The sequence below is a fragment of the Ptiloglossa arizonensis genome, chromosome 5 (genome assembly GCF_051014685.1).
Source record: "Ptiloglossa arizonensis isolate GNS036 chromosome 5, iyPtiAriz1_principal, whole genome shotgun sequence".
Classification (NCBI taxonomy): domain Eukaryota; kingdom Metazoa; phylum Arthropoda; class Insecta; order Hymenoptera; family Colletidae; genus Ptiloglossa; species Ptiloglossa arizonensis.
Window position 1 is genome coordinate 24,958,083 of NC_135052.1, and position 26,563 is coordinate 24,984,645.

General features: G+C 38.4%; 2 protein-coding genes and 1 long non-coding RNA gene across 5 annotated transcripts in view; 2 read left to right on the plus strand and 1 right to left on the minus strand.

The window, feature by feature from the left end:
* Nucleotides 1-134: 134 nt before the first annotated feature.
* Dcx-emap (Doublecortin-domain-containing echinoderm-microtubule-associated protein) overlaps nt 135-26,563 on the minus strand; it is a 47,823-nt gene continuing 21,394 nt past the window's right edge. The window contains exons 1-14 of one of the 2 annotated variants that reach the window (XM_076311768.1): nt 17,264-17,794; nt 14,970-15,203; nt 13,951-14,067; nt 11,874-12,105; nt 10,510-10,805; nt 9,000-9,164; nt 7,391-7,486; nt 7,191-7,328; nt 6,267-6,527; nt 5,938-6,195; nt 5,266-5,428; nt 4,352-4,534; nt 4,174-4,269; nt 135-3,198 (exon numbers count right to left, since the gene is read on the minus strand). In XM_076311768.1, coding sequence (XP_076167883.1) covers nt 2,930-3,198; nt 4,174-4,269; nt 4,352-4,534; nt 5,266-5,428; nt 5,938-6,195; nt 6,267-6,527; nt 7,191-7,328; nt 7,391-7,486; nt 9,000-9,164; nt 10,510-10,805; nt 11,874-12,105; nt 13,951-14,067; nt 14,970-15,203; nt 17,264-17,311 — 2,556 coding nt within the window. In that variant the 5' untranslated portion in view covers nt 17,312-17,794 and the 3' untranslated portion in view covers nt 135-2,929. Of the gene's footprint in view, nt 3,199-4,173; nt 4,270-4,351; nt 4,535-5,265; nt 5,429-5,937; nt 6,196-6,266; nt 6,528-7,190; nt 7,329-7,390; nt 7,487-8,999; nt 9,165-10,509; nt 10,806-11,873; nt 12,106-13,950; nt 14,068-14,969; nt 15,204-17,263; nt 17,795-26,563 lie in introns of those variants that run through there. The other variant, XM_076311766.1, reaches the window with a different exon arrangement.
* Nucleotides 581-9,455, plus strand: LOC143146988 (uncharacterized). 2 transcript variants are annotated; one of them, XR_012992142.1, is made up of 9 exons: nt 581-1,026; nt 1,134-1,263; nt 2,267-2,303; nt 2,395-4,817; nt 5,027-5,127; nt 5,277-6,191; nt 7,193-7,492; nt 8,605-8,768; nt 8,877-9,455. It is a non-coding gene; the product is annotated as an uncharacterized LOC143146988 (long non-coding RNA). The 2 variants fall into 2 exon arrangements; XR_012992143.1 differs by lacking the exons at nt 581-1,026; nt 1,134-1,263 and having other exon boundaries at nt 1,635-2,292.
* On the plus strand, nt 9,464-12,629 carry LOC143146945 (uncharacterized). Its single transcript, XM_076311706.1, has 4 exons — nt 9,464-9,492; nt 9,584-10,715; nt 11,249-11,377; nt 11,748-12,629. The coding sequence occupies exons 1-2, from the start codon at nt 9,464-9,466 to the stop codon at nt 10,449-10,451; spliced, it is 897 nt and encodes a 298-aa protein (XP_076167821.1). The 3' UTR covers nt 10,452-10,715; nt 11,249-11,377; nt 11,748-12,629.

The window sequence follows — 26,563 nt, forward strand, 5'->3', positions numbered from 1 at the left end:
GTACTTTACACTTTGACATCAAGAGGAATATTTTTTCTTCCATCTTGAGCTTGTACATTTCGTGACACCACTTTTGAATCATCATTTTCGGATGGGGAAAGATCGGTGGCAAGTATGAGATCATCGTGTATCTAATGTGCAGAATTTATTGTAGTAAGATAGCTTCTCTACACTGTTACGACTTCACGCTAAAGATTACGGGAGGGATTGTTTGAATCCTTTTCGTATTTTTTTTTTTTCAGAGCGCATCGTAGACCAAAATTCAGTCCTGCCTGCGATCGTGACACGTCGACATAATCACAATCTGTCACGTAGCACATTAATCCATTTGCATCAACAATACACGTCTACAATGTTCAATTTTTTTACCAAGCGACCATAAATTTTCTCTACTACAATTTCTTTCTCTCTCTCTCCAAAATAAAAAAGGAAAAAGAAAAACAAATGTTCTCCGTACACCTCCCGAGCTACACGAGCTAAATGGAAGTTGGATGATGCAAATGACTTAATAATAAATTGTCCGCGAACGTACGAACGCGTGGTGAAAAAAGTCGTCAAAGGGATCATACGTGTTTACGGTCGAGCTTCGGTATCGATTATCGATAAGTAACTTTTCGTACTGCTTCTCGTTTACAAAATTACAGCGTAGAACGTAAAAAAGAGTTCCAGTAGTTGCACGTGTCGACTGAGCGGTCGGTGCGCGATCGACTGGGCCCGCAGCGGGCCACCGGGGACAGCTACCCCCACTCCGCGAGGTGAAAGTGGGGGAACGCGGCGGCCCCGCCTATTGGCCGGTCGTGCGCGCGCACTGGCCAGGCTGCAGCGGTGGTGGGGCGCGACCTTGGCCAGCCAATTGATCTCGCCTCGACCGCGGAGACGCAGCTCGCGCAGGGAAAATTAGTTTTGGAAATCCACGCGGACCGCGTGATGAAATTTCGAACTCGATGCCTTGGCAGTGGCGATCCCGTGCTTAATGGCTAACAACGGACAAATCCTCGTGTCATCGTTTGCATGCTACGACTACACGTATATATTTATTCATTTATCATATAATAATATAATCGCGTGAACTCTGTATACACTATACCCTTCCGTTTGTTATTTTTTTCATTTCTTTTTTTTTCCATTTCTAGACGAAACGAGTGTTCGCGTACAAGGGAGGGCCGACGGAGTAGGCGCGTTGACCCGCAACAGCATTATCTAAAATCTTCGAAACAACGAAGAGCGAACAATTTTCAACCGTCGTGCCCGTAACGGCGGGTGGTGCGTTTTCTTTTTTTTTTTTTCATTTTTTTTCTTCTCCTATTTTCCGTTTTTGTTTCGAGTATTTCCTGCCTCCCGTCCGTTCACGTCTATTTTCGTCGCTTAAGGTCTACCAAGGGGCGCCAGCGCCCCGATTGCACGCTCCTGAACGTGCACGTTGATTACTCATTATTTCTACGGGCACGCGCACGTGACGCGTGTGGCTATTTCGTATTGTTTGTCGTTACGCTTATTTTAGCGCGTGTATTGCAACGTTGTAGCGCGATAACGTTATCGGTATCGGTCGTTATCTTTTGGATGTGTACGTTAGAGAAGTGGCGCGACGAAACGATCGAGAGGGGTGGGGTAGGGGGTGGGGGAAGACAAGATCCTCTTCCTCCTCGGTTATTTTCGTCGCTAATCGGATCTTCGACCCCTGAAGCGTTACGAAAGATACAAGATGTTGCACCGAGAGTCGTCGTTTTGTTATAATTTATCAGCGACCTGGTTACAACCGTTTTACAATTTTCGTAAAAATTGAGATCTCGACTCTGACCTCTCGTCGGAAGTTTTCAATTTGTTAACGTTGTGCATCGATCTTCTATTGGTGGAAAATTCAACAAAAAAAAAACATTTGACCGTTGATAAAAATTAATTTGAAAACGGTCGTTCGATTTTTAACAATCGATGTACCTTTGGAGCGAAAGTAATTTTCTCGAATTAACGAGCGATAGGAAAAAGATTTTGTAAGATTCTGTAAGATTTTGCAACAATTGCAGTATATCATATTGCCTGTAAATATATGTAAAAATTTAACCGAAAAAATGGCACAGAGTTGTTCCACGAAAATGTTCACATACACGGTACCGTCGTTAATTCGAACACCTGGAACAATATTACCAGACAAAATATTTCGCATCGCGATTGTCAATAAACAATTGTATCGATCGTTGCGTAATGTCAAATTGTTTGTGGAAATAAGCTTCTCCAAGCATCAACATTAATCACCAACGCTTTGTTTAAGATCCACCGATCAAGATCCAGAGTCGAGTGCGTAACAGGTTAATCTCCCACTAAGAAAAACATTTATCGTATATTTGCTACGTTGATCAACTTCTCTGGTCTATAATAACCGAAAAATCTCTTTTACAGTGTCTCCAGCACGTGGATTCATCGATACGATACAGTACTCGTCAACAGATCCGATCTCCCCTTCGTTCGAAACGTCAATCACCTCATCCGACGATCATCCCGACCGCTCTCATCGGCTTCAGGGGACAAACGCTCGGCTCACCGTACGAAATCGGCTCGAGAACTATCAAAAAAGTGTCCCGTGTCCTCGTGACAATGCACCGACGCAAAGTGCAGTGCTACAACAACCGCGCGAAAACCGGTTCCCAGCGCTCGTAAATCGGTTTCTAGTACCCCGGTTACGGTACGTTCTCGAAAATCCCAATCGGGTGTTTCCCGAGATCGTGAAATTCGTTCGTCAAAACGAAACGCAGAACGAGCGTTACCGAATGGTATCCAAGGTAACGATAAGATAAACACGTTCGTTTGCTTGTTATCGGTATTAAAAATAGTCTCGCGAGCGAATCGTCGCGAGCTGACGAACCGATGGTCCGGATCCGGACCCACGAAATAATGCAAAATAGTCGAACAGTCGGTCTACGGCGTGTTCTGCCGCCTATTCGTCGACCAATTCCCAAAGCATGAGCGCGGCGTCGGTTCCACCGACAGTGACCACGTTCTGATCGTTGTAAAGAAACCTGGCGCAAGCCACCAGGGAGCTGTACACCTTCTCCTCGACGTATTCCGCCTTGGCGCTTGTACACGGATACCTGAAGAGTCTCAGGTAGCCCTCCGCGTCGCCACTGACCAGCATGTCGTGTGCAGCTGACCTACTCGACGTGGTCAGCACCGTCGTCAGTGGATAATAACGATTGTTCCACATTCCTGCGAATTGAACAAGTTTGAGAGGATTATATATGATCTGGCAATCTTTGTAGGATATCAAGGAGAAACAGTCTTTTGGATTTTAGTACAGCGACATTACGCTTTCCAGAAATACTAATTTTAGGCAATTCTGATTATTAGCAACGGAGGAATCTGACTTCTTCTGTTTGGGTAGGTCTGGGTTAGGTCTGGGGTAGGTTGTTGGGGCAATGTGGTAGGAGGACGCTTGTAGTTTCTATACGCGTTAAGATTTTGGAACGATACTTGGCTGAAATATTATTGGAAGAATGTACTTTTGATACATGTGCGAAAGATTTGTGTCAGATTTTTCGTGTCCCTGGAAAAAATTCCCAAAGAATGGTCTCTTTTTCGATAGGTGGTCTTCCTCTTTGTGAAGTTACATAGAACAATTTACTATCACGTAAGGAACATTTTCTGAACCGTTTATTTATGCTTGTTTTCTTTGGAAAAAGCTCGAAATTGTTCATTTATATTATCCTCTACATGCTTTGTAATTTTTTTTTAAATATACGAAAGCACTAAATTTGTGTATTTTATAAGCTACTTTAGAAGTGCACTGTAGGAGAGACTACTATGTGTATCATCGAGTTTGTAACGTGTACAGTAGTGCCTCGCATAATGTTAGAAAGTCAGAACCACCAATGATCAATATGTGAAGCAGGGATAGAGAATTATTCGTAGAAATCGATGAACAGGACAGAGAATGAAATATAAGGATGACTGCTGATCTTGAAACCGAGCATTTGATCAATACCAGAGATATCACTTTGATGTAAAGATTGTTGAGAAGAATCTTAACATCACTTTAATGTAAAGATTGTTGAGAAGAATCTTAACATCACTTTAATGTAAAGATTGTTGAGAAGAATCTTGACATCACTTTGATGTGAAGATTGTCGAGAAGAATCTTGACATCATTTTGATGTAGAGATTGTTGAGAAGAATCTTACTCACCAGACACCATGTAGCCAACCATGCAGTTATGAGTGTACCATTTCACGTCCTTCATCACCAGTGGACTCTTCTCCGAGGACAACGCTTTCACGTCCCCTGCGAAGCATACTCTCTGTAACGTTCACCGCACACGTTAAACAAATACTGTTAAAATCGTTAAAAACTGTGAGAACGTTACAGAAAACTAGGTCGTAGTCTTGCGTGACCGTCTGAAGAAATCTGCTGTCCGAGCTCCAATCGAGCTGGACCAATGGCTGCGTTCCGCGTATCTTGTTGCTCTTCTTGTACGAGAATCCATCTCTAGATACTCTGAAGAGGTACACGCTCCCGTTCTGAGACCCCATCGCCACGATTTCACCGGCTGTTCAACAAAGACAGGCTCGTATGGGCTACACACGAAGAGAGTTACAAAAGGAAGAAGAAAAGGGTGTATTTCGTTTTGATTCAGCTAGTAGAACCTAGGGAATGCTGTGGGAAGAAGGATTGGACTCCTGTTTCACGAGGAATGTATAGTTCGACGATTTAAAAATGACCCTCGAAGGAGTGGCTTGAGTACGATGGACACAAGATTGGATATCGAGACATTTGGTGTTGTATAAAGAGGCAAGATTGGAGCAAGCATCGATGTATCGTCAAAGAATAAGGTCTTTAATATTTTATTTTTGTTTTGAGAATTAATTGACCTAGCACGTTGATATTTCAAAAAGTTAAAATCTTCTAACTGATACCATAGAAACACCCTGTCTGCATAGGTCTAGGTTAGTTTGATCTAACCCAGACCTATTAAGTATTCAGTTCTCTCATCACAAGGGTCATTTTTAAATTGTTAAACTATATACAGGTGTATTTATAGGACTCTCAAATGGATTGACAGTGTGAGAAATGGATGGTTTGGACAGCCCTCTGGTGACGAGTACAAGAGACATCTCTACAGGAAGTACATCCAATAGCTAGGTATTGTTTATACTTTAGAGAAGCATTTGTACATTTAGTATTAATTGCAGTATCACTTGCTTATAGTCGAGCAAGGTTTGGTAATGACATGGCAGACCCGAGGTATCTCCTGATTGGTCTTTTAACGGGGTTTCTTACTTGGGTTGTAGCCAATGCACGATAAAGGTGATCCACAAACTCTGAGGGTTGCTACTGCTGTGCCAGTGTCCGCTGCGAGAACCAGAAGATGGCCCTCCGAGGATCCAGCAGCAAGAGCCACTCCGAACGGATGGAATGCTATGCAGATACACTCGAAACCCACCTGAAGAACCATTAAACAGGAACAACGTTACAACAACAATCTCAGAAAATCTTTTGGAGTATCTTGGACCACCTAACAAGAGTGTGCTACGATTTGTACAAAGTGCTTTGCATTGTGGAATGCATCTTAAGCATATCTCTTACGCATCAACAATTTTGAAATAATTATATCATTAGTCACACGATCTCTTCATCTCGTGAAGATAGGGACACTCTTTTCGTTTCACTGTGTATGCAAATCGAGCAGACTCTTAGACCCCTAACCGTCAAATTGTTCCATATATTGTTAGCAAAGTCACGCTTACGTCACCGATCAGAAAATAGTATTTTTCTCACCCAGTAAAGAAAATGGAATATTATTAGTAGCAAATAGGAAGAAACTATAATACAAAGTAAATAATTTTTATGATTTACAGAACCTCGAGCACCCCAAGTGCAACCAGGATCCAGAATCAACTACAAATGACAACTTGTGCTACTAGAATGATTTTGGAGGGTTGCAAGTTTTACCTGTGTCGTCCACAACAGTTTGTGTCTTCGCCAGAGAGCAATGTTCTTGTCGTGTCCAGCTGTGGCGAACACCTCGTCGTCAGGATGCACCGCAAGACCCCACAACTGTCTACCATGACCGAAGACCACTTGATTGAATCTTCTCTGAAGAGACCCTTCCAGTATATTGTTCCTCGTGGTGCCCACGTATATATTCCCGTCGTTTCTTCCTGGACGTTGCGGATAAATGCTACGGACACCCCCCACTGCTTCCGGTAGCTGGAAAACGTTCCTTTGAACGACCACATCGCGTACACCCCGCTTACAAGCGCGTAACAATAATCGTGTACCTTCGTGTCGGTGATGCGTTTGTAATTCTGTAGCGAGTCCCACGCGGCGATCTTGCGATCTTTCTCACCGCCTGAGAGCAACGTACCCTCGGATAGCATAACCAACGAACTGATACCCTTGTTGTGCGCCTCGAACTCCATTCGAACGAAATAGGCGCCGTCCGCGTCCACGGAGTAAACGGTGATGAAACCATCGCTGTCTGCCGTTACCACGTCGCCATCTTGTTCGAATTGAATACTCGTCACGTGCGTACGCGATGGCTTTAACGAAAAATCGTAGTTGATGCATTCGTCCAATTTCTTTAAGGGGATTTTGTATCGTAGAAGATTGACAGAATCGAGTTTGTTCAAAGAATTGAGTTTTCAAAGTACACTTGCACAATTTTAGGTTTTAAGAAACTCTATTCTCTTAAAGGATAAGGTCTGAGGGATTTATCTGTGAGCCCCTGTGTCTTAAGAAACTCTATTCTCTTAAAGGATAAAGTCTGAGGGATTTATCTGTGAGCCCCTGTGTCTTAAGAAACTGTATTTTCTTAAAGACTTAGATTTGATAAATGTATTTGTTGCTTAAGAATTTTTTAAGAAAATAAGGTTTGAAAAATATATCTGTAAAAATGTTGCTTTTGCAGAATGGTAGAGTACAGGTTCAACTTGGCGTTATTTACAGTGTATAGTGCAAGTTATATGGTACCTGACATTAATTATTTGTATATTTACAATTATCGAGTGTCTACACTTAATGTGTTACGTGTTCTATAATTCTGCAAAAGCACATTAAAGTCAAAGGGGGAGAAGTTGGGTACTCTGTATGTTAACATTTTTTCCAATAATCTGTCGTTGCTCTGAACTATTTTTATCGTTCATATGCAACGAAGTTCGAATGGCCCACCCTGTATACATGATGTTAACTCCATTGGTGCTTACAGGTTTGATGATGTCTGTCCTTTCAAAGAAACCATCCTTCCTCCGGTTCCAAAAGGTCAGGTGTCCCCGACCGTGCGTTATCAAGAGGTTATCATCGAGGGGATGGAACGCTGCGCCTGTTAGGTCTTCTTGCATAGTCTGTCGCGAGAAAATTCATAAATTTCGGTGACGTTTCGATAGAAGAGGAAGAAATAACTTACCGCCACTTTGCCCAGCAAATGGCCCCACTGCCACTGCCATACAGAGAGTATCGCTTCCCTTCCAGCGTCGACAGCCAACACATAACTGCCCCCATTCTGGGTGTAAGAAAACATGTGTAAACGTTACGTAATTTTTTTTCTTCTGCGTGTGGACTAGGGCCAAGACTGGTCGACTTTTTCTTGTAAAGGGAGGACCACTTAAACGGGAACACTTAAACGTCTTATAATTTTACGAGATCGGGACAATATGATTCACGAGGTCGTTAGAATTGTTTTCTTTTATATTCTACAAGGATATAAAAAAATATAGAGGGTCGATTAAAAAATATCGATGACCTTGAATTTCAACAAAAGAATGGCCTTGGAAAAAAATAACTGTCGCGGTATTGTTATTATGGAAGATACAACTTGGTCCCGAAGAGTTTTCTCATAAAATGATAAATAATGGTGATGTTTAAGTGTACTCGTTTAAATGGTCCACACTGTATATTGAATACTAATCGAATATTTTATACCTCGATGGAATATTTGAATATTGTAGTGTTTGAATAGCGTGACACGAATTATGACTCAAGTGATATTTGCAAATGGTAAAACTTCTAAAAGCACGGTTTGCACCTGTTCGTTGTATGAAAAAAAAAAAAACTAGAACTTTCGATATCGAATTATCGAGAGCGCAGCAGGTAGATCGTGACAAACCATCGCACGCAATCTTATGCCTCTGCTACAGTACTAATGTACACCGTGTTACGGGAACGAGCCGGGAGTATTTGTATACGTTTACACGCGACTGTATTTTTACTTGCATATTATCGATCATCTTCCAAGAATCTGCCGATGGCACGATGTAATATTTAAATATATTAACGGTGCTCATATTGTTCGTGTAGTGCAAATATTTTTTCATTCAAATACTAATGTTCTAGGTTTATCGGTAGTATTTGGATACTTATAAAATACTCTACTTATTCGTAGTAGTTGGATACCTATAGAATACTTTACTCATAGTAGTTGGATAGCTATAAAATACCATATTCAAAGTAATTGGGTACCTACAAAATAATCTACTCAAAGTAATTGGATACCTATAAAATATTCTACTGAAAGTAACCGAGTACCTATAAAATACTCTACTCTAAGTAACCGAATAACTATAAAATACTCTACTTATTCATAGTATTTGAATGCCTATAAAATGCTTTATTTGTTTATAGTATTTGGATACCTATAAAATACTCTACTCAAAGTAACTGGATACCTATAAAATACTCTACTCAAAGTAACTGGATACCTATAAGATACCCTATTCAAAGTAACTTGATATCTATAAAATACTCTATTCAAAGTAACCGGATACTTATAAGATACTCTATTCAAGGTAACTTGATATCTATAAAATAGTCCATTCAATGTAACCGGATACCTACAAAATACTTTATTTATTCATAGTATTTGAATGCCCATAAAATGCTCTATTTGTTCATAGCATTTGGACATCTATAAAATCCTGCACTTGTTCACACTATTTGGATACCTATAAAATACTCGAGTACTAAATTATGCGAACAGTCCCGGCTCTAGTTTAGACGTCGCGTGCACGATACTTCACCAGCTGCGAAAACGCCAACGCCGAGACACCCATCTGGAATTCAGTCATCCCGAACACGTAAAGGGTGAGGAGAGTCTCTGTCGACCATATGCGAACGTGCGGTTGCGCTTTTCTGTGTCTGCCTGCTTTTTGCCCGGATGCCACCAGCTCTCTGCTTGGGTGAACCTGCGAACGAACACGTTGAACCACTCATCTTTCTCGAGTCTCATCGTTTCGACTAATGAGAAGTCATGATCTGAATGAGCGATGCTTGATTACGACTTAAAATCCACATAAATCCCAGCAGAGTTAGAAAGGCAATCTGACGTATGAAATCGAGGAAGTGACCTTGAATATTTCTTACCATTTGAATGACTCGAATTTAAGAAGGTGGTAAAGCTTCGAAATATTCAAAAAACAAAATTGAGCAAAATAAAAAATATTAATTTCTTTTAACAAAACGAAGACATTTTTGTCTACATTTTATGAAACTTCTGAATTTTAATCTACATTTGTTTCTATTTACAGGTCTTATCCATTCAAAGAACCCTCGTCCAGGTCTCATACATCCAAAGGACTCGCATCCAAGTGTCATTCATTTAAAGAACCCTCATCCATGCAAAGAACTCTCGTCCAGGTCTCATCTATCTAAAGAACTCTCGTCCAGGTCTCATCTACCCAAAGGACTCTCATCCAGGTCTCATAATCCAAAAGACTCTCATCCAGGTCTCATATATTCAAAGGACTCTCATCCAGGTCTCATCCATCCAAAGGACTTTCATCCATGCCAAGAACTCTCGTCCATTAAAAATACTCTTATCCAGGTCTCATCTATCCAAAGGACTCTCATCCAGGTCTCATTCATCCAAAGTACTCTCATCCAGGTCTCGTCTATCCAAAGAACTCTCATCCAGGTCTCATAATCCAAAAGACTCTCATCCAGATCTCATCTATCCAAAGAACTTTCATCCAGGTCTCATAATCCAAAAGACTCTCATCCAGGTCTCATATATTCAAAGGACTCTCATCCAGGTCTCATTCATCCAAAGTACTTTCATCCATGCCAAGGACTCTCGTCCATTAAAAATACTCTTATCCAGGTCTCATCTATCCAAAGGACTCTCATCCAGGTTTCATTCATCCAAAGTACTCTCGTCCAGGTCTCGTCTATCCAAAGAACTCTCATCCAGGTCTCATAATCCAAAAGACTCTCATCCAGGTCTCATCTATCCAAAGAACTTTCATCCAGGTCTCATAATCCAAAAGACTCTCATCCAGGTCTCATATATTCAAAGGACTCTCATCCAGGTCTCATTCATCCAAAGTACTTTCATCCATGCCAAGGACTCTCGTCCATTAAAAATACTCTTATCCAGGTCTCATCTATCCAAAGGACTCTCATCCAGGTCTCATTCATCCAAAGTACTCTCGTCCAGGTCACATCCATCCAAAGTACTCTCGTCCAGGTCGTGATCTCCCACCCAAAGAACGTTCAGTCGTATAATTATATTCAAAGCAACAGCAACTGCACCTCCATGCACGTGATGTCCTCTGTGTGGCCCACATAATGCCGTTGTGCATTTTCCTCTCTGTCGAAGAGAACAGCCACGGCAGCAACGTAGTAGAGCAGCTCACCACTGGGCAATACCCAGAGATTTCTGCGGGTATCGGTGCCCCGATACCCGTAAACCCACTCGAGTTGCAACTTCTTGTCCGGTGGGGAGTTGTCCACCGGTGGTAAGTGCGAGGGAGGATAGAAGGAACGTCTCAGTCCACGGATCGTTACCCTAGCCGGTTCGTCGCGTAACACTTCGACGACACTATAATCTGTTCGCGAAAGAAAAGCTTCGCTTAGTTTTTCTTTTTTTATCCGTTGACGCATACAGGGGCGGATCTACCATGAAGCTAACGAAGCTTTGACTATGGGCCCCCAAGAGCTATTTGTTAGTTTTTTAAATTTAACTATTGTTCAAGAGCATGATAGGAGAATTTTTGTTCTTTTTTTTTAAAGCTCAGCTTGGACTCGTCATGTAGAGGTAGCTTACAGAAATTCTGTAATTTCTTGACTTTTTAATTCAGCTACTCAAAGACATGGAAGAGCAATTTTTGAGTTTCTTTTAAAATGAGGTAGTCGTGTAAATAGTGAAGCACTAATTTAGAGTCTTCGTGTAGAATGAGGGTCCAAGAACTTCCTAGTTCTTAATTTTTAATTTAACTATAACTGGATTTTTAAATAGCTGGATATTCTCACACAGAATATTTTTCCTTAGAACGAGACTGTACTGTACGAAGTGAGAAGTTGACCTCTGGAAGGAATGGTGACCTTCGAAGGCCTACACCTAAGCAAGAATAGTACAATGTTCCCCTTAATCCAGGTGTCATCTTCTCAACTCCCAGTTGTACGTGCAATAATAACGAAACAAAAAAAGAACATATGCAATTTTTCTTTTCCTTATATTGTTTTTACAGGTCTCAAAATTTCAGGAAAAAACATATACACAATTTTTGTTGCTCCTTCACTGTTTTTACAGATCTCAAAATTTCAGAAAAAAACATATATACAATTTTTCTTTCTCTTGCACCATTTTTATAAGTTTCAAAATTTCAGAAAAAGACATATATGTAATGTCTCTTGCATCTTTTTTGCAGATTTCAAAATTTCAAGAAAAGATATATGTACAATTTTTGTTTCTCTTGCACTGTTTTTACAGATCTCAGAATTTCAAGAAAAAATAAACAATTTTTGTTTCTCTTGCACTGTTTTTATAGATGTCAAAATTTCGGAAAAGGAATGGGCCCAGTCGAAGTAAATTAGCTCCAGGCTCCGATTGGTGTAGATCCACCACTGGATGCATACAATATGTAATGGACGATCAGTGAAGCGATATGGAGAACCGTTTACTCGGACGACATCAGAATCGGTGGCGTACAAAGCACGGGGTCTGCTCTTGCTGCGCGCTCGTCTTTGGCGACCAATGTCCTCGACCACGGTGGGCGGTCCCCTCGACCTGGATCTCCTGGCTGGGGATGCCGTCACAGCACCAACGATACCGATCCCGGACCCCGTGCCCAAGTAAAAAGTGTCCACATCGGCGAATTCGTTCCTCAGCTGTGAGAAACTCCTCACCTATTGACAGTATCAGTGTCCGGGACACTTTGTTAAAAATAGTCCGAATTCGATCGCGTTTGGACTTATTTTTAACAAAACAATCCTATCAGTTCGTTGATAGTACTCTTGCGAAGATACAACGAGGATTATAACAATTTTTAGGTCACTTTGGTAGCTACTGGTAATTTTAATCGAAGAACGTAAACAGTTGTGGGGGCGATTCGATATTCGACGTTTTATCGAGGTAACCACGCGACGTTTTAACGAGGACTTTGATTATTTTTTCTTTCTTCTGGAAAATTTCTTTGTAGAATGTTTTAGAATTCTCTCAGAAATGTTAAAAATACTTATTATGCACTTACATGGAAAATACCGGGTGAGAAAATTTACAAATACAACTACTTTAACGAAGAATGAAATGCATTGCACTGAACAAATTAAAATATGACTGTTCAATCGGACGAGTTTACGAACGTTTTATCGGGGGATGTACGCGACGTTTTAACGAGGAGTTCGAGCATTCTTTCCTTCTTCTGGAAGGTTTAAACATCGAGAAATGTTCTTAATACACCTGAGATTTTATTCAAATTAAAATATATCAAAGTCCATGTAAAAATAGGATTGGTTCAAGTCATTATTTTACAATTTTCAAAATTCTTTGAAAGACACAGACCGTTACAAATTTTCCTCGAAAACTATCTTCCCAAAAGAATTTTTATCTCCGCAACTGCGACACATACGATCTTCTATCTTTTTCCACATTAATCGCGAAAGATTGTTCATCTTAATTAATTATTTCCCCGGTACAACAAAAATCATTTTCCCGTTGCAATACTGTTAAAATTTCACTTCGAGTAAAATAGTTCCATGTTCCGTGTTCGCGCCCCCCTCGATCGTGCATTTCGAATTCGATGTGAGCGCAGCTGCACGCTATAGGCTCGCACAGGCGTCAAAATGAATGAACCAGGACATTTTGTCATGCAAGGATCGTATCTCGAACGTCACCGTTGACGTAGACAGCGCGAGGTGTACACCGATGATGTACAGGGCAGCCAAATGCTCGCTAAAGAAAATTGACCAATTTGAAATTCATATACGGTCGTGACCTGAAAAGATGGATCTCTGACCTTTTTCCCGGGGGCCTCCGACCCACTTACAGAGCCTACCCCCACTCCAAACCCCAATAGAACTTATATCGTGCAGTCGAATCTAACGTTGGGAATTCGAATCGGAGACACGGTTGCGATCGTTTTTAAAATTGCAGGCAACGTTTAAAACGATCTATTGTCGTTTAATACGATTTATCGATCAACAATCCTCGAGTTTGGCGCGTGTTCGATCTTCCACTTATACGATAACGCGATAAAAAAAAAAATTTCCATAACGAGGTTTACAGCCAGGTGTACGGTACACTTTTCGAGGGAATTTTATGGGCGAAATTTTTGTGCAGCTTTTACTAGCGAGACGATATAGTAATACGAGACGATTCATGGGAGATTTAAGCAGCGACCTTATTTCATTTAGAGTCAAGAAGTCGACCCCGATATCGTCACGCTTCGTTTCGACGCTTCCCACCCCCATCCACCCCCTCCCCCGCCGCATGCATATTTATGGACAAACATTATTCAAGCAGATTTTATAAGTACGATGCCGAGCCAATGTCTTCGATTTGCATAAATCGCTGATAAACTTTTGAGTCGCCCACGTTTCGAGTCGTGAAACGTTATTGATCACCGGCCGCGTCGTTTCTTTGAACGATTTTGCTCGATGGACTCGTCACGTATAATATTTCGTCAAACGAGTCGCAAAACGCTGGTCGAACGGTACGTTGTCGAGTTTCCCGGTTAATTAAACGACGTTTACCTCCTGACCGGAAACTGTGAACATCCTCTTGGCCCCATTCATCTTCAGCACTTGCCCAAGGTCCTCCAACACTTCCTCGAATGGCTGCGAGGTGCGAAGGTTCAACAAGACTCGACACTGAAAAACGATTCCGAAGGTTTTAGAGATTTAATTGCGGGTTGAAGGGTTATTAATTTCAGGTGGTTATGGCATATAAAGTTTGAAATATTATCTGTAGATTATTCTGCAAAATTTTGGGTTATTATGACACTTAAAGTTTAGAATAATATGTCAAGATTATTCTGTCAAATTTTGGGTGATTATGACACCTAAAGTTTAGAATAATATGTCCAGATTATTTTGTAAAATTTTAGGTGGTTATGACACTTAAAATTTGAAATAATATTTATAGATTATTCTGTCAAAGTTTGGGTGGTTAAGATACCTAAAGTTTAAAATAATATGTCCAGATTATTCTGTCAAATTTTGGGTGGTTAAGATATCTAAAGTTTAGAATAATATGTCCAGATTATTCTGTCAAATTTTGGGTGGTTAATGTCCAGATTATTCTGTCAAATTTTGGGTGGTTAATGTCCAGATTATTCTGTCAAATTTTGGATGGTTAAGACACTTAAAGTTTAAAATAATATCTCCATATTATTCTCCATAATATTCTCCTCAATATTTCAACATCATTCCCCATAATATTCTCCTCAATATTTCAACATCATTCCCCATAATATTTTCCATAACATTCTCCTCAATATTTCAACATTATTCCCCATAATATTTTCCATATTCTCCTCAATATTTCAACATCACTCCCCATAATATTTTCCATAATATTCTCCTCAATATTTCAACATCATTCCCCATAATATATTCCATAATATTCTCCTCAATATTTCAACATCATTCCCCACAATATTTTCCATATTATTCTTCGTACGATCTCGATATTACTCTCCATAATATTTCCATAAATTTGTAAACTCTACGCCAATGTCTATGACTTCTCGTGACACTATGATTTCAATTACCTGCACGGTGTGATCGTGGTTGTTGACGATCCGTATGACTCGTCCTGAGGAAGGTTTTCCGCCACCAGGAGGTGGTGCTTCGTCGGTGATGGAAGCTTTCCTGCTGAGACTTGCCACCGCTGGTGGTCTGCTTTGCCAACCTCCGCCGCCACCTCCGGCACCTGCTCCACCTCTGCTACCTCCGCCAGTGGGGCTCGTGTACCAAGTGTTGCTCTTCTTTCCGTAGCTGGCCGGCTGTTAATTCAAATATTCGAACGGTCAATTAAGGGGGCATATACCTGCAAAATTTCGAAAAATTGCAATTTTTCGTTTCTTACATGTTTCTAAAGTACATAAATTTAAAAATGTTTTCTGAAAATTTCGGCTGGTTTTAAAAATTTTAATTACACTCCACTACACTGGGAGTAGGAAAATACTTGGGGACACATGGGTACAGAGTATCCCTATGGAGAAAAAACTAGATTTGTGTTCTTTGCTATTTTGAAGAAATAAAAAAAATGTTTCTATAGTAACAGTGGTAATAGTTCATTTGTAAGTGTAGCTATAGAGCAAACATTCGAATGGTCAATCAGAGGATCATATACTTGCAAATTTTGAAAAATCACAATTTTGGATTTTTACATGTTTATGAAACATAGAAATTTAAGATTATTTTCTGCAAGTTTTGAGACTGTTTTTTTTTTTTAATTTTGATTATTGGTGAGAGACACGTGAGGACATATGGGTGCAAGGTGTATATAGAAAAATTTTATCGTCGTGTTTTTAGCTGTTTTGAAAAATAAGAAAAAAGTTTCCGTAGCAATAATAGCAACAGTTTCTCTATAGGTGTAATTGTACAGGAAATTTGTAAAGTCAGTTTCATTTTCTTAAACGTCCAATCTCTTAGAGGCAAAATAAGAATATGAAATAATGTGCAATAATAAAAATATACAAAAATTGATATCTTCCAGACATAATCAACTATCAAAGTATTAATTTCAGTCTTTGAACTGCTATGTCGCGTGTACATTTCGTTGTCTCGACGTAAATAAACAACAAATAGTGTTTTAACCCTCAAATGAGATTCTTTTCTATTCAAATAAGTATTTGCACATTTATCAGAAGGTGAATTTATCAATATTAGTTGTCTTTTACCGTTTGAAATTGATATAAATTATAATTAGTTATCTTTCACCTTTTAAAATTAATATAGATTATTACCAATTGTCATTTAAAATATCTAAAAATGCCATTTCAAAAGATAAAAAATTTATGTCTATTTACCGTTCCAAAATATTAAGTTAAATTTCAAAACATTAACGAAGATTTCCGTGGTTCGTATAAAGCGCTCCAAACCTTAAACAATAAAACCGTATTTCTTGAAATAATTTTTGGAAAAATCAGATATTTTCAAACCAGTGAATTTTTTTCAAAATCAACTTATTAACTTGAAATTTAAACAATACATCCGCACTAACATCCTCTATTGTTTCACTTGTAATGCTTTTTTGTTTCTAACTTTATTTTTAAATTAAAATAAAAAAAACACATTCACAAATATTCTTTTCAGCTCATTTTTATTCAACATTGAACGTTCGGTCTTGACGCAACAAAATTTATTACTCGATGTTAATGGAACAAAATTTAATGTTTAATATTAATACAACAAAATTTAACGTTCAGTGTTAACGCAACAAAATTTACTATTAGATGTTAAAACAACAAAATTTACTATTGGATGTTAAAGCAACAAAATTTACTATTAGATGTTAAAGAAATAAAATTTACTGTTAGATGTTAATGGAACAAAATTTAATGTTCAATATTAATACAACAAAATTTAACGTTCAGTGTTAACGCAACAAAATTTACTATTAGATGTTAAAGCAACAAAATTTACTATTAGATGTTAAAGCAACAAAATTTACTATTAGATGTTAAAACAACAAAATTTACTGTTAGATGTTAAAGCAACAAAATTTACTATTAGATGTTAAAGAAATAAAATTTACTGTTAGATATTAAAGCAACAAAATTTAATGTTCAATGTTAACACAACAAAATTTAATGTTCAATGTTAACACAACAAAATTTAATGTCCAACGTTAACACAACAAAATTTACTATTAGATGTTAAAGCAACAAAATTTAATGTTCCACGTTAACACAACAAAATTCAATGTTCAACATCAACGAAACAAAATTCAATGTTCAACATTAACGCAACCAAATTTACTCTACGATAGACGACGTTACTAAAAAATCTACTACATCCTAGCGTAAGATTCGGACATTGACGTAAAATTCACGCGGACCTGCAGCATGTCGGCCGGCAGCGATATCACTTCAAAGGAGTCGCTCATCAACACGACGAAGCTGTCGCAGCCCTCCCAGGACTCGGTGCCGCAGGATTCAAGCTCGGAGTCGCTGTAGGTGTCCGCGTTCTCGCAGCCGGCGCCAAAGTCCGGCTCCAGGTCCGAGCGGGACGAGGAACTTGCCGACTCAATGATGGACCCGAATCGCTCTAGCCCCCCGCCGAAACGATAACCACGAAATAAACACCCGAACGACCAACCGATCGGGATCACGGGTCTCACATTGTTCACTCGGTCACCTGGTTGTTCACTCGGATCCCCTATCGAGTCTTATCGAAAATTAACCAACTATTTTTTCAATATCTAATAACCTCCTCTGTTCGTAGAAACTGTTCGTAATCCACTTGGAAGACTCACGTTGTCACGCGAAAGAAGAACTGGTTATGTGTACGACCTTGAGATTCGAACGAGAAAATCCGAAAGTAGAAAACGTGACCGACGAGGTAGAAGACTATGGTCGCAAGGTGCAGCCCCGACTGTGCTCGATGGACAACTGGAGGCGGGGTGTGGGCCATTGGGCTGGAGAACCAGCCCCCGAGCTGCAACATCCCCTACCCTCCCCGGTTATAGCGGGGAGAGCCATCGTGTCTCAAGGCCAAACACCCAACCCCCCCTCTCTACAGGCCACTCCCGGACGAGCCACCAGATACGAGTATAATTGCACTCCGAAAATTCGTGTTCCCTATAGAGTCACAGGAACGGTATTCCAGCTCCTGGATCTAGTATAATATCGTTTTATCTTTCGCGTGTCGTAAACAGCGTTTCATGACCGACTTATCGTACCAATCCCCCCTTTTTGGTAACCCCTCTTACTCGTGTTGACCTTACATATAAGATTTCCTGTATGTAATAAGCTTCCCGTCGGTTTTACGTTCGCGGATAAATTTAGTTCAAATCACAGGGTTGCGAAGCCTCGATCCTGCGATTTCGGCTGAACTATGAGTGTCCGGGAATAACCATCTTTGGCTTTCGTCACACGCAGTCGTTACACTTTTCATCGGCCCCGATGTATTTTTAGTGTATTCTTCTGCCGTGATACGCCCACTCGACGAAAAGACGTCGAACGTGGCGAATTTCATCCTATGACGTACCTCGGGCTTCGAGAAGGGGTACATGGGGGGCGGGAACACGCGAAATTAGGGGTGGTCCTTCGTGCGAAAATGACTATGATATTTTTTCAATTGGAAAATCAATCAAAAACTTTTCCAATTGGAAAAGTAATAGAAAAGTTTTTTAATTGGACAATTAATAGAAGAATTTTTCAATTGGAAAATTAATAGAAGAATTTTTCATTTGAGAAATTAATAGAAACAAAAATTTTCCAATTGGAAAATTATTGGAAGAATTTTTTAATTGGAAAATGAGTCAAACAATTTTTCAATTGGAAAATAGGTCAAAAAAGTTTTCAATTGGAAAAGTAATGGAAAAATTTACCAATTGGACAATTAGTAGAAGAATTTTTCAATTGGAAAATTAAAGAAAAATTTTTCATTTGAAAAATTAATAAAAAAAAAAATTTTCCAATTGGAAAATTAATGGAAGAATTTTTCAATTGGAAAATGAATCAAAAACCTTTCCAACTGGAAATTTAATAGAAAAATGTTTCAATTGGACAATTAATAGAAGAATTTTTCATTTGAAAAATTTATAGAAGAATTTTTCATTTGAAAAAGTAATAGAAAAAAAATTTTCAATTGGAAAATTAATGGAAGAATTTTTTACTTGGAAAATGAGTCAAACAATTTTTCAATTGGAAAATGGGTCAAAAAATTTTTCAATTGGAAAATGAATCAAAAACTTTTTCCATTGGAAAATTAATAGAAACATTTTTTAATTAGACAATTAATAGAAGAATTTTTCAATTGAAAAACTAATAGAAGAATTTTTCAATTGGAAAATGAGTCAAAAAATTTTTCAATTGGGAAATGAATCAAAATTTATGCCATTCCCGCCCACGCTCCATACAGAAAGCTATAAATAACCGACCTATGACTACCTAGATGTTGGCTTTCGTAGACCAGGTCTCACCAGATTGCCTACAATGTATTTTTAGGTTATGTTTCTGCTTCATGCCTGAAAATTTGCATCCTACGATCAAACGTCAACTTTAGAAGTTGACATATACACGGCAGTGGCCATAAAAAGTGCTCTACCTTAAAACTATCAATGTTTTTGTTTCCACGTTAGTTTATATTGCACGATTTGCAAAATGAACGAATGCAAAATGAACGTGAGCTATAGTTAAAATTGTCGACAAAAATATGAACATTTTGTATTATATGATAAATTCTCAATGTGATTGAACAAATTGTAACCATCTACTGCAAATTAACTGCAAAGACATAATTTATCATAATGAATAATCTATATATTGGAATTTACTTTTAATCTATCTATTAATATTAATTTTTCATATTTAAGGTTACTTTTGACATTTGTTCGAATTGTAGCGTGAAAATAGAAATATTCGAGAGTTTATCTATGTATTTGTTACAAATAATAAGTAAAAATAGCATAGTATAAAAATAACATTGTAACAAAAAAAAATGTAAGTTCGAAACGCTGGTTACTTCGGAACCAATACCGGCGAATTTAAAGTAAATTCCTTTACAAAAACAGGAGAGACCACTCCTGGGTCAAAATTGACCCGTGACAAATATTTCCAATAAGAATTCTATTATTTTATCCTATCTTTCTCAACTTCTAAGGAATCTTGTCCTAACATTACAAATGGGAAAAGTCCCTCTGGGTCTGAAATGACCCAGGCGTGGTAAATCCAGCCTTGAGAACCTCCCTAGATTATCCATAATGTATTTTTAGTTTTTCTTTTCAAGCTCGGGCAACAACGAAGCAGCCGATGATTGGAAGATAGATATAGTATTTGGTTAAACGACAGATTGACAGACACCCGGTAACGAGGGTCCGTTAATACCCCATGGATAGGAAACGAGCCTGAAAGCGTTCCACTGAATTAAAAACGTTCACACCCTACCGGAACAGACCTTGGATAAGGGTTGAAAGGGTCTTCCCCTGCAGAAAGTAGCATCGAAACGATTACCCTTTTATTGGCTAAATAGGGTCAATATTCAAAGCCACGGTGGGTGGTGGAACGAGAAAAAAAGAAAAAAAACTTTAAGGAGGCTAATAGTCCAATAAAGCGACTTATGAATTCAAGACACGCACGTGTTTCTGCCGGCAGTGCGCCAGGGATTCGATGACCTTGTCATCGCCTCCACACACCAATCCCTTCCGACTCACCAGCGTTGATTAATGTTGTGTGCAGTAATTTCTTTTGCAGAGTAATTTTCCCTCTCACAGTGTCACAAAGATATCACTAACGTGAAGCAAACCTCATTTTCGCCTATTGAAATTTCTCGTAGGAACCAGGACAAATGTTGTGATGAAATTGTCGCAATCGAGTTTACCAGATTCTTACCATGAAAGTAATTTTCCCTGTCACAGTGTCACAAAGTTATCCCCACCAACGTGGAGCAAACTTGATCTTCACCTCCTAAAATTTCTGGGAGAAAGTAGGACAAATGTTGGTACGTGTGTAGTAATTTCTTTTGCAGAGTAATTTTCCCTGTCACAGTGTCACACAGTTACCACTAATGTGGAGCAAACCTCATCTTCGACTACTAAAATTTCTGGTAGAAACCAGGACAAATGTTGGTGCAGACAAATGTTCGTACTATACAGTCATTTCTTTCGCACACTAATTTTCCCTGTCACAGTGTCACAAAGTTACCCCTACCAACGTGGAGCAAACCTTGTCCTCGTCACTTAAAATTTCCGGTAGGAACCAGGATAAATGTTGGTACGTGTGCAGTAATTTTTTTTCGCATAGTAATTTTCCCTTTCATTGTGTCACAAAGTTACTCCCACCACTTCCTCGAATCGAGCCTCGGCGTTATCTCCGACACGCGAGCGAATGTGTCTCAGGTTACTAATGAGTTACGGAAGTAGAAGTGTGAGAGTTTCATATTTTGTACTTTATCGTTATAAAATTGTCGCAATCGAGTTCACGAGGTTCTTACCATGCAAATAATGCTGAACACGAACGTATTTTAACAATGGAATATTCGAATTTGAAAAAAAGGATCGACGCGATCGAATTTAATTATTTTTTTACTCGTTTTCACAATTTTATATTTGTTTCTATGATTTTGCACTCTGTGAGGAGAGATTGTATACCTTTCACCGTGTCACGCTCCGATCTCGAGCCAGTGACACGATGAAAGGGATCATTGTACCGGGACAATACGAATATACAACCAAGGTAAAACCGACATGTATCGTTGGGTTTTGAATATACGATTTTCCAATTTGTGAACCAAATAGTGCAATTGAAACTATTTATTAAATTTTTCGAGAAACGAGAAAAAGAAAGCATCTATTCTAAATTTAGAACATACGCAGATCTATATACACAAATTTAATTTAAATGCAGCAAAATTTAAGAACGTTGTGCATTTTTTAAAGATACAACGTAAACACGAAGATAAACATTTGGAATATTTTAATTTTTTTTCTACTTACAGCCTATCGTTATCACAATAAATAAACACGTGTAGTTAATTTTACAATAGCACGCGACTCGTTACACCAGTATTTAAGGAACACTGATTACAAATTAATGAATATTTATAATTATGATTGGCACGTCACACAGCGAGGTGTACAAGATTTCAAGTAAAAGTTGACTATAATACACTTGACTATAATAAATAAGTCAGTGTTCTGTTAAAAATATACGCAAACAAAAGTGAAATAATTATTTAGTTTACAAAGACATGATACGAACGAGAGAAATTAAAAATTGATTTTTCCACGTTATGTAGCCCCGTTTGGTTTAAACGACCCAAATGTTTTCACTGTTCACAGGAAGTAGCCACGGAAGGTTTTCGATTACAAGTCCGTTCCAAGAGAAACTGTCCATTAAAAAATAGTGCGGTCTGGTCGTCGGTCGACCAATAACCGGATCCACGTTCATCGTCGTGCAGTTGCAATGCTATGCCAGGTCTGATGGGATCGGTATGATAATGGAAGCATAGATTAACACAGGGTGAAGGTCGTGCCACCCTCTCATTCTCGCACACCCAACCGACCCTTCCGGCAGCCTATCCTCCGTGACGTAAGCTTAACCCTTGCTGAGGTCGTCGCTGTTTTCTTTCCCCCGCGAATCATTTTACTTCCGAAAGTCGTTCTACGAGGCTCTCGACCAAACGTGACCATTCTCGATAATTATTTCATCATTGTAATAAAATAATAATAACAATAGTACACTTTTATCGTACCGAAATTGTATATATTATAAAATGCAGTGTCGAGTGAAGAAGAAAAGGGAAGAAGTTAACAAGTGGAAGCAAAAGAAATATATTGTCTTTGTAAAACACACAAAATGGAGGGTGACATTTTAAATAACGTTATTGCGAAATAACACAAGATGGAGATGTAACATTGTAAATAACGTCTCTGAAAAATAACACAAGATGGAGGTGTAACATTGTAAATAAGGTGTTTAGAAAATAACACAAAATGGAGGGTGACATTTTAAATAACGTTATTGCAAAATAACACAAGGTGGAGATGTAACATTGTAAATAACGACTCTGAAAAATAACACAAGATGGAGGTGTAACACTGTAAATAAGGTGTTTAGAAAATAACACAAAATGGAGGTGTAACATTGCAAATAACTTATTTAGAAAGTAAATAACACAAGATGGAGGTGTAATATTATAAATAATATCTTTACAGAATAACACAAAATGGAGGTGTAACATTGTAAATAACGCCTTTGTAAAATAACGTGTTTGCAAAATAACACAAAATGGAGATGTAACATTGTAAATAACTTATTTAGAAAATAACACAAGATAAAGGTGTGATATTATGAATAACATCTCTACAAAATAACACAAGATGGAGGTGTAACATTTTAAACAATTTATTTAGAAAATAAATAACACAAGATGGAGGTGTAATATTATAAATAACATCTCTAGAAAATAACACAAAATGTAGGTGTAACATGATAAATTACGTGTTTGTAAAATAACACAAAATGGAGATGTAACATGTGCCCCAGGTACCGTGCCTAATGGATAAAATGAGTCTGGCTAAATCTAATAGGCACTCATGACAATATAATCCGAGCAGCTACGTGCCCGTGACTCTTAATGGACTCAAGACACGAGGCTTGGAAAAGGGAACATCTTGACGGTGAAAAAAAATACGCTTCCTGTTGGATCTGCGGTAGCAATTCGGGTCAGGAAGAATAATCGAGTGGAACCCCGAGATCGTTGAGGTTATTAAGTGGGTAAAATGTGTTCGACTAAGAATTTAACCGTGACCATAAAATTAATTTATGCACTCGTAGCAAATTTTCTTTTCCCCTGACGAACATGACTTGTATTTATATATACGTACATTTTTATACACGACATATGCGTTACTATTGATTTTTTAACAGTACGATTATTTATTACTTTTCATTTATCTTTCTTCGTCGGTAATTCAAAAATCGAATGCCGTGTTTAGGAATAAAATCAATCCTTCAAATTTCTGTTTGAGCAAAATATTTAATTGTTATTACTTTGGATACTTATCGTAGGATTATTAGAATTACAGTGAAAAAATATATAACTCTTTAAATATTTATCTAGGTAGAAATTTTGAATAAAAGGAAAATCAACTTTTTATCTATTCTTTCTTGAACAAAAATTAGAATTTTAATTATAATATTAAATATTTTACGACGAACGAATAAATATTTAACTGCATATTTATTGAAAAAAATCTATCTCCACTTGGAGCATATAAAATATAGTAGACAGAAGAGTACATTTTAGATAAAGAGATTTTCTTATTTGAAGCTCTGTAAATTACAAAAATTTTCCAAATTTTTTCCACAAACTACAATAAAAAATATTTTTCTATATATCAAACCAAGTCCCTTCGATTAATATTCAATCGTAATAACAGTTACTACAAACCCAGTAGTGTCTCGAGTATCGATAAAATTAGTTGCCCGTATTCATGATCAGAAGTCAGCCTCGTTCGTGTCTCTTCACCTCGAGCAATTGTCACTTCCAAGAACATACATCTATGAAAACAAAACCCGGTTAATCGAACTTCGTTCAACTGTATCCCATTCATAGTACTCTGGTACAGTCCGGTTCGAGTTCGCGGTCTCGAAAAAAATTCTCTACTCGACGCTTCGCTTATTGATAATCGACACTCCCGATATTCGATCATTACGCGAGGCGTTACCGTATTACTCGAACCGGACGAGGTAAAAACATCGATGTAGAAATTAACTATGGATTCGTGAGTGCATATTGAACTTGATCCCATCCCTGATCAGTATGCCGCGGCTGTCTCTGCCGGAATAACAAATACCGCATAAATTTCACCGTTGCCGGTGAAATCTCTCACGTGCTAACCCCTTAACGAGCCTCGTGAATTCCGTCCAAGGCTGCCGGCCTCTTTATTGCAACTATCTGGAAGGCCTTTCTCCTCGTTGCACTCCACGTGGAACGAGTACGATGAATACGTCTTGCGTCATCGTCTTGCACTCTCTTGTACGAGAGAATTGATGTTTGGACAAAAATCTTTCGAATGTTCGTCGTTGATTTCGTAATTGAATTTTATCAGTCAGTAGTAACAGGATCGAAAGGGTCTTGAGACACTTTGAATGGAGGATAGGGACACAGTCTTTTGGTAACTTGTTTGTTAAGTCTGGGTTAGGTCTGGGTTAGGTCTGGGTTAGGTCTGGGTTAGATGATACAGCAATTGGGTTATATCCATGGTGGGATTGTATCAGACTCCAGCAGCAAGAATGAACCGAGAGAAAACATCCTTACAACTGTTGGAACTGAAGCTTAAGGAACATCCTTCAGTTGTTGGGGATTGGAAGGTAAAGGATCTGAGTTAGGTCTGACTTAGATTGTATTAGGCATTACCAGCAAAAGGAACTAAGAGAAAACATCCTTCAACTGTTGAAGATTGAAGCCTAAGGGGGTCTAGATTAAGTCTGAGTTAGATTGTATTAGACATCAGCAGCAAAAAGAAACTAAGAGAAAACATCCTTACAACTGTTGGAACTGAAGCCTAAGGAACATCCTTCAGTTGTTGGGGATTGGAAGGTAAAGGATCTGGGTTAGGTCTGACTTAGATTGTATTAGACATTACCAGCAAAAGAAACTAAGAGAAAACATCCTTCAACTGTTGAAGATTGAAGTCTAAAGAACATCCTTCAATTGTTGGGGATTGAAAGCTAAAGTTTCTGGGTTAGGTGTAAGTTAGATTGTATTAGACTCTACTGGAAAAAGGAACTAAGAGAAAACATCCTTCAACTGTTGGAGATTGAAGCTTAAAGGGGTCTAAACAGGTTTAAGACAGATGAAATAGATGAGAGCCTAAAGGGTCTGGGTTAAGTCTGAGTTAGATTGTATTAGACTTCAGCAGTAAAAATGACCCATAAGAAAATACCTTTACAATTACTGGGGGACAGTTGCCTAAAGGATCTCTGTACTCGTCCTTCTGTGACGTGGATAACGATGAAAGGATTATTTATTTCAAGTCAACACATCTGCCCTCTACTTTGGTAGTGGTGCTCTAGAGATCTCGGTCACAGTACATAACCTAGGAATCAAACAGTTTACAAGTCTTAATATTTTTCGAAGCTATGGCGTAAAATTGACACTCAAGGTGATCCAGCAAACACTGCCTTAGACGTCTGAGCATGTCCTCGATTATGTTCGAATTACAGTGTGACAAATAGGAACATACGATAACTGGATTCTGTACTTGGTATTTCGTAGTATTCCCAATGACAGTCACGTTGCATTGAAGTATGCAAGCATTAGGGTTCTTTTCCAGAAATGTGGGTGACTCAGACACTGGTGACATGGTAGTCAATATATCAAACGTCTCCAAATGAATATAAAATTCAAGCTACCTAACGTTCGAACAATTTTTGTAAACCATTATTAAAATTTCTAGCTCTAAATGTCATTTAACAATTAAAGTACATTTAACAATTTTAAAAAGGTGTACATGCCCTGTTCATTGTGCCTAAAGACCGGTGAGTCCACTAGAGATCTACATTGAACATTTTGTACAATATAATTTTTGAAAATATTCTATGTATCACATATTTGTCGACCTGGAAAAATTGTTAAAAATACTTGACCGAGGTAAAGATAAAACAATTCTTCAAAATTGTGACGACGA

Excerpts from the sequence above, each read along its gene's own strand:
- LOC143146945 (XM_076311706.1), top strand. The coding sequence starts at position 9,464 with ATGAAACTTCTGAATTTTAATCTACATTT. Across the intron at positions 9,493-9,583 it reads CTGAATTTTAATCTACATTT|AACCCTCATCCATGCAAAGA; the intron begins GTTTCTATTTAC and ends ATTCATTTAAAG.